The following is an 8,784-nucleotide window of genomic DNA, read 5'->3' as shown; positions in this document are numbered from 1 at the left end:
GCGGGCTTTGGCCTCGCCGTCGCGGCCCCCATAGATGGCCCCGGTACGTCCTGCTGGGCCCGGGGCGCCGCTGTCCCCGCGGAGGCGGCGGGCCCGCGCCTCCGTCCCTTACCGGTGCAGGAGCCGGAGGGAAGGAAGGTCGCTGGAAGGGTGCCGGAGCGCGGTGCCCTTGCGGAGGGGCTGCTCTGGGCAGGGTGTGCTGGCAGGGCTAGGGGGAGCGAGCACCCTGCCCTTCACCAGCCTTGTTATCTTCTGCTGCCATTTCAGCCCAGATCTTGTGGATAAGGACTTCTTAAAGTTATGCTTGAGGGTATTTATCGTTAGGTGATCTTTTTGGTATGGAAGCAGAGCCGTCCAACAACAGCTCCACAGGCAGTTAAAGGTTATTACAGTTACTTTGGTAGACGATTTTTCAGGAAAACCCAACTGTGCAATGAAGATGAGCTATCACCATTGACAGGACAATGTGTCCAGCTCTGTAGGGCTTACTTGACCTTTCTGAACATGACATATAAAAGCATTTAAGATTTTTTTGCCTGCAATTCCAGAATAATAGTTGTAAATTCTTGCACTCAAACAGCAAAAATAGATTGTTCCTGAATAGGCCTAATACAGAGCAATTTTCCTTTCTTGGTTTCAAGTTTATTTCCCACTTCTTAATGGGAAACCTTCACCAAAAATGCAAATGACAGCCATCAGCTTGAGTTACAGTGACATACCCAAGATAAAATTCTGGTTTGGGTTTACCAACTCCTTAATAGGTTACTTGTTGACATCTCTGTCAAATCCTACAACTTGGTGTTTCCCATTCTGAAGTGCTTTCTGTTTCTAGCATCAACATCTGAGAATGTAGAGTTATAAAAAGCAGAAATAATGCAAACCAATGACACCACTTAAATAAGCCACATACTGATTGCAAAGTAATTTATAATCAGCGCCGCAACACTAGACAAATTAAGCTTTTCCACATTCCTGGTTGTGGGTATGTGGAAGGTCCCACAGAGCACAGGGAAGGGAAAAACGCAGCTCAAGGGACTCAACTCTGGCTTTTTATAGTCCGTAACAGCATAATATGGAAAGCCTTGAACCTTCCAAGCTTTTCTCAAATTTTGATAAACCTTGTTTCTTCTACTACCGCATTCAGGTTAAAACCTTCAATAGTGGATTGAGCAGAAACGCATAACTGTAGTGCTCTTCCCAGCTACATTTTTTGAAATAAACCAAATGTGCATTTCTGCATAGATTTTCAGAAGCATTGTTCATCCACTGCTGATGATGTTCCAGAGAAAAAAACTTAACTAGTAGCCCAGGTTATGGAAAACTGGTAAGTCTTAACCAACACACCAAGTTTGGACCAGCATTACCTGAACTTGGCCGCATCAGTTATATCAAAGCCCATACATAGACAATGCTGGGTCTACCACTAATACTGAGTTTGGAACCATGTCCCTTCCCCTGGGAGCCTGCAGCACCCACTGAGGAGCCATCAGCGAGCATCAGTCCCATTGCTGAAACTCCAGAGAAGGAGAATGCAGCCATGTATCTTGCTGTTTACAGACACAGAGAGCATCAGCAGGGGCATGACTGCCTACAGTACAAACTGCTTAAGTACAAAGCGCTTACAGTTGCTGAGCAGCATCTCAAGGGAGTTATGGGCAACAAATTCAGGTCCAGGAAGTGAAAACGGTTAGCAAGAAAAAGTAGGTATGAGGAAGGACTGAAAGGGAACTTGACAGAAATACAAGCTGTGCTGAAAAGCTTCATTATGTTTCTACTCTTTGAGAACTCGTAGTTGCAAGAGGAGGGAAATCACCTTTAGAAAAATACAACTGAACCCATAAAACTTATGAGGTATCAATTTCCAAGCACAATTAAAACCATGTGCATGTTTATTTTCGGGCATTCTGTAATTAATCCACTGCAGACCTCTGAATCTTGCAGTTGTAATTCTAGGCTACAAGAGATTTGAATTTTGCTGTACTGCACTGACACCTGTTAGTAATTCTTTACAGATAGCAATTTAGGTAAAAAGGGCACTAAATTTACCGAATTATGTCAATGTTTTAAAAAATAATGTAAGCCTTTTATATTTAACACAGTTAAGAGAATTGTGGTTGTGCCTAACATTTCTGCTTGAAGAAATACTTGAAGGAGGAAAATACAAACCTTAAGAGCTACATAACTAGATCAGGACTCCCAAATACTGTAAGAATACAGCTACATTCAAAACACCACACTGAAATAAGTGAAGATAAGGATTTGCTTTAGATGTTTATTAATCCAAGGAGATCTTCCAGAATATTAAAAACAGAGGCTTTAAATTTCCCAGCTCTTCCTTTAGAGTTGCATTATCCTTGAAAATGGAATGGGTAAGTGCAAGGTCTAGGAGGAAGATCAATTTTAAATTTGACATAAGTGTATCACTGAAATTGATATATTGCATCACAAAATGCACTATCACCACCAACAACAATGCAAAATTGTTTTGCAATTTATATAAATACATGTCTTGGAGCAAAGGAAAGCAAAGTTCTAGATCCATTCTTTAAAAAGATGCTCCTTGCTAACCAGTCTAGCGACACATAAAAGCACCCTTGAAGTAAGACGGTATTCCTCACACCAAGATAAAATTCTTCCCTTGACTCGTAACTTGAAAAATATAATTGTTCCAGAAATGACAGTGGCACTAAATGGGCGATTTTCCCCTCTTTTTTTTTTTCATCTGCTTTGTATACAGAGCCCTCTCACTGCTGCTCTGTCATATCTTCCGCCACGAGGCAAAAAGCTTCTTATCTGTCCTAAAAAGTTCTTACTTTTTGGGGGGATGAGTAACAAGATAAGCAGATACCTAACAAGCAGATGTTCAGACTATTTATGTCAAACTGGGCATTTTTCAAGGTCAAGGAACACACAGGAAAAGGCATGCTGTCATTATGTCTGTCACCTTTTTCTACAAAAATAAAACCTTGTCTAAAGATTATCTTGAGGCCAGAGTACACCTATACGTGCTCAGGAGTTACACATTTACAAAAAACCCCCAGTTCTGTTACATGTACTTGGCCAGTCAGCTAAAGATTCAAAAGTACTACTGTGGTTCTCATACCACTACTATAACGGATACTCTGACTCAAGGCTTAATTTTTTAGGCTTTTCCACATCAGGTGCAATGTCCATTCTTTTAAGTCCACAGTTTGCTTTGAAAGTATCCCTTTGGTATTTGGCTAGGGCAACGTGGCATTAGAGTCCTGGTTCAGTCTCTCACATTAGCACTCTGTGTGCAGGGAATTGTATTTGCTGAAGAAAGGCAGACCAGAGAGGAGTGACTGGAAAACACCCATTACACCTGCCCAGAGAAGCACTAGTGGCTGTGCAATAAATGGAAGGCAGAGCATGGTGCTGGTCGGCTTGTCAAGGAAACCCCAAACCATGAATTCCTGCTACTCTGCTCATGCAAAAAACCACACCACACAAACCAATTTTCTGAAGACTGCATTTTGAGTATCATAATATATATATGTGCATTTCATTTTTACAGATATAAACTCAGTTTATTTTTTAACCTGTATTTAAATTTTGGAGGCTTACATTAAATTAAGGTAGCTTGTTTAATATCAATTGTAACAGCAGGTGACATTTTTATAAAACAGCCAAAAGAAAAAAAAAAAACAACAAACAAACAATTGATTTATAAGACCTGACACCAATGATCTCAAGGCAAGATCAAAAACCTATGGATTTTTGCTTTTAGAAAGGAAAAAGGGGGCATTTAAGCCAACCCCTTCACAGCATCTCCCTGCTGGCTTCTTCATACAGTGGTTTTGATAGTGGTCCCAGAGGGAACTGTATTTTGCCTCTAGCTAAAATACTAGTTACTATAGCAACTTTGAAGGAAGAAAATTGTGGCTTCAAAAAATGAAAGATTGGCAAAACTTCAAATACACTGTCTGGATGAGGCAGACAACAGCATAGACTAATGCTGGGAGTGCAAAAAGAGGGGGAATGAAATGCAAGAGTAGCGCATCTGCACTACCACATGCTAGAAAAAGAGTATTTTGCAAAATTAGGGGAAAATTGCATTCATGGATCATGGCCCAAATTAGCCAAATTGTTGTGGTTTTTAATAGATTGCATATATAGATGTTTCATCCACACACCTCAGTCAACTCTTAAGAGCAGAACTTCACATCTTATTTACCTGCTTTAGAATACATAAGTTTTTCCTCAGTGTTTACAGTACACATTTGTATCCAAATTTCACCTTGTACAGTGAGATCTTTAAGAAAAACAAAGGACACGGAGGGTGTTTGGTTGGTTTTTTTTTTTAGCAGCAATGAAATATCACTAACCCCTTTTTACATAACCGAATTCAAGTCACAACCAGAGGTGACTGCACCACAAAGTCACCAGGTACAAAACTGCTAGTTCATTTTAAATTAATAACTTGAAATTATTTTCCCCAATACATCCCTTATTTTTTATTTTTATTTTTTATAAACAGCAAACATTTTGCTATTTTTGTACATAGGCTAGCAGGCTTGTTTCAATATGAAAGTGCTAATTCATTTACAGATTTATCAGTTATGTAGTGCTACATTAAGTGTCCAATATTCTACATATGAACAATCTTGATAAATGGAAATGATGAAGATTAAGTAAGGCTATCTGATTACCTTATCTTATTTACAGTAAAAGAATAGACACCCAATAGGAAGGGAGAAAAGGGAAATAAATTGGGCAAATACTCATACTGCCACAGGTGTAAAAATTAAGTCTGCCTTCTAGCTTTTCCTGTAAACGAGACATTTTAAATAGTCCTGCAGCCCATGCCTATTTTTTTTTTTTTCCTCAGAAAAAGAAAAGCTGCCTTCATGACATCCCCTCTTGATTTCCGATTTCCAAAGTGTGTCATTTGAAGCTTTAAATTCAGATTCTTCCTATCTTCAAAAAAACCTCTGGTTTGCTTTCCAGTATTAGGTTGCATGATCAGGTCCCGCTTCTGGGGCTTTTGTCCAATCTATTTATCAATTAGAGTGAGTTGTAGATAACATGAACCAGTTCTGGAACCACTATTGGGAGGAACACAAGCTCTTCACTACAATCACACAGTAGCAGGAAAAGTGATAATTCAATTCATTCCTGGGGCAGGGCCTCCAAAATTAAATGAAGTTGGCACAACTGGAGCATTGAATTTGTATCCTCCATGCTTTTCAATCATTTTGGATTCTAAAACAAAACAAAAAACACAGAAGGAAGATATTTTAGTGCATGTGTAGGGGGGAAGACAGATTTAAGATTTTGTGACTGACCATTTTGAGTCTCTCAGAGATACAGGTTTAACCTGGGGTTACCCAAGAAAGTAATCAGCACCCACAAAATGGAAATGTGCCAGGCCCCAAACAACAGATGGACTGATTATTTATTTTAATTTCTCAATATTGTTACAGCTATGCTTAAATTTATTTATATTTTAAAAAGCCCACACTTTAGCTTCTGGACATGTGTTTGTCATTTTCACATTTCAGAAACAGGACCTGAATGAATGCTGGACTTCTGAACTTGGTAACAGGCACCCAATTCTTTCTGATTAACGTTAATAGACTTTTAAGTCAAATCAATAACAGAGCACATGTACAAAAAAGTAGTACACAGATATTAACCAAGTTTGCAGTCTTCCTATGTCAATTCCACAGTATAAGCAGAAATAGCTACTGAAGCACCAGGAACAGCCTTTTTAGTATGCACTCATTTCCCCTCGACAGCCAGGCAGATAATTTGGAGTTCAGGTTGCTAGACCATACAATACAATTCTTTGAGAGAAAACTACTGAATTTATTACTTTTCATTTTCAACTAAACCTTAAGATCTTTAGGCATCTGAGGTCCACATATCCATCACTGTAACTAACAGTGATAGTTAAACTGTCTGGTTTTACTAGCTGCATATTCCATCCTTTAAAGATTACTCCAAGACTGATTTTTACAAGGTCTAATACATGGACAACTGAAAATTAGGTTGGTAAAGAGCAGATAGAAATGTGTATTTCTGTCTACCCTTACTACAATGTAGATAATGCAGAAGAAGGTTTATATTATTCCCAGCTCAAGGTAACAACACTTATTAATGTTTTATTTCCAGCCTAACAGCTTTCTCCTACCTCAACATAGTTGCAATCTTTCACTTTCTGGGAATATAGGACAGTTCATATTATCTAGAGGATCTGCATTTTGTCTGTTTCTTTGGAAATAGGCCAGAAAAATGTTGCCATGGCTGATAAAGGAGAACATCACCTGGGGAGCATCACTTTGTTCTCTTGTGGCTCCATAGTGCACAGAAGACAAATCTCTTAGCTTATGGAAATTCTTCTTAGCTACGTTAGTGTGATAATTATATTCCAAATTCTTTTAACAAGATGTCCCCATGTGTGATAGGTAGCCTAAACGGACTATCAGTATGGTCTGACAGTACACAAGAATTTTCTGTAAGGATCTAGTTGCTTAAGTTAAACTTCAAAATCTGAATTTAACTTGCTCTATGAATAAGCAGCCGGGGAAAAAAACCAAACCAAAACAAAAAAACGTTCTTTTTCATAAAATGCACTACTAGTATATAAGCTCATCAGTATGATGTCTACTACTTGACAGGGGTCATAGTGAAACTGTATTTTATAACCATTAAAAGTGGACCATTTGGGACACTTACAAGCTTTGTGAGGTAATTTAGGCTGTTTTCTGACAAAACCTACTTAAAAAATGTGCATTCTTACTACTAATCTTTTTGATGAAACATTTCTGAACTTCTATTTTGAAACATTTTGTAGTAATTGCTCAATGAGATGCAGGATGTGAGACTGGACTGATCACTCAAAATTCAACCTTGACTTTAGAGTGATACATATTGGCTTACTCTCAAACACCTGGGAAAATTTGCACACAAAGAAAGAAACTGGAGATGTGCCCACTTCCTGTATTTTTAAACCGGTATTTGTATTGAAGAACAATCTAGAGTATTTAATAGGCTTAAAAATGTAGCTTTACAGATGGATACTACTTCCATAATTTGCCATTTTCCCATCCATAGAATCACTGTCTATCCCAGGTGGACTAGGTCACATCAGGAAACAATTTGTCAGCCACTGAATGTGTGTGTTGCCATACTTAAGAGTTCAACCACCTTCAGGTCATCAAATCAACTGTTTTCAAATCCAAGCAGTTATGACAAATATGCTTTTATTTACTTAAAATTCACTTCATTTAGACATTTCTATCATTCCTTACACCTGTGGTATGGCATACAATTTGTGCATTGAGGCTTTGTGACCTGACAATTTAAAGAGATTTCAAACATCTCTGGAGTGTGAAACAACCCTGCTTTCATGAAGACATTACCAGGCTTGAATTACAGGCATTTTCTGTATTTTGCTTCTTGAGCACATAAAAAGCATTCAAACAGTGAAAGAAGCAATTAATGGTATAAAAGGGGAAAAATACCATGTGCTGCCCGCCTCTGATCTGCTAGAGTTGCTATGTCCTGCAATTGTTTTCTTTGTTCTTCATTAAGACCCTGTGTCAAAGCTTGGTACCACACAGGATTACGATTCTGAATTGCTGCAGGAGGAAAAAAAATATAAGCAAAAGTGTTCATTTAAACATTCTGTAACTCAAAGCTTACTAACTCACTACCATTTTAATTAGAATAATATTCTGTTAGGGTTACATAATTCAAGGCATTTAAAAACACTAATACAACCTCTGACCTCTTCCCTCCCACTATAGATTCATGCAAGCATTTCCCCACTGTTCTGAAAGCTTAATGTTGGCTTCCCCTTTCCAAAGAAAGAACTTGTTCAAAGCGTATATTGGAAAGCCTATTTGGAAGCTTTCAACAGGTTCTAGTTTACAATGGTATACATTAAAATTAAGTTAAAATGTAACTTGTGGCCAGGAAAGGAAATAAAGTTACTTACTCTGAAAAATTGTTTTAAATATCTGATATTCATCAATAGGGTTATCTTCATCATCAATAATTGTGGAATAGCCTTCCAAAGCAGTCTCTTCAGCATCATCTTCTTCCCAGTCTTCATCATCTCCATCTTCACCCGCCTGTTTTGCTAGAAGTTCTAGATATTCTTGACCATCTTCATCAATGTCGTCTTCATCACTCCCCAATTCCTCTGATTTAAAGATCACACACACAAGAAGTTTATCTCAAGAATAGCAAGAACAACTCTAAGTAGATGGCTGATATGCAGCACAAGCAATGGAACTGGTAACAGTATAGTGCAGACTAGAAAGAGGGAAGCTCATTTAACTCCTCTCCTACTGCCACGGTCTCCCCCACCCCAGACACTCTTCCCTCATTTACACCAACTGTGCAAGTGGGAATGGAAAATTTTATTGTGTATGGAAAATTGTACATACAGATGGTTTGGAATAGCACTTGATAAACCTTTAAGCAAAGCAATATTTATGCTCCAAAGAAAGTCTGACATAATTTGACGAAAACACTTTTAAAGGCACATGCAAAAGGGCTGTTGAAAAGAATGCTTCAGAAATACAAAGCATAATAGTATGAATGATGTATAATGACAATAATCTGGAGAGTCCAGAATTCAACAGCAGACATCAAAAAGAAACTGGGCTTTAAAAAAACAGATAGATGAAACCCAACAGATGATTGGTTTGAGTGTGGAAAACTGTTTCAAACCATCACTCACAAAGACACCAGGCCGATGATGGAAAGATAAAAATAGGTAACAAGAAGTAAAAGCTGAAGCAGAGTGTAGGG

The 8,784-nt window shown here is 38.3% G+C and overlaps 1 protein-coding gene across 1 annotated transcript in view; it reads right to left on the bottom strand.

Annotated features, from left to right (window-relative positions):
- Positions 1-3,476: 3,476 nt before the first annotated feature.
- The window catches only part of IPO7 (importin 7), a gene marked incomplete at its 5' end in the record, with an annotated part of 36,352 nt that continues 31,044 nt past the window's right edge, over positions 3,477-8,784 (bottom strand). Inside the window, 3 exons of the mRNA XM_010286044.1 lie at positions 3,477-5,223; positions 7,488-7,604; positions 7,964-8,170. Coding sequence (XP_010284346.1) covers positions 5,126-5,223; positions 7,488-7,604; positions 7,964-8,170 — 422 coding nt within the window. The remainder of the gene's footprint in view (positions 5,224-7,487; positions 7,605-7,963; positions 8,171-8,784) is intronic.

This window comes from Phaethon lepturus, unplaced genomic scaffold (assembly GCF_000687285.1).
Source record: "Phaethon lepturus isolate BGI_N335 unplaced genomic scaffold, ASM68728v1 scaffold29214, whole genome shotgun sequence".
NCBI lineage: Eukaryota > Metazoa > Chordata > Aves > Phaethontiformes > Phaethontidae > Phaethon > Phaethon lepturus.
This window is presented reverse-complemented; position numbering and strand designations above follow the sequence as displayed.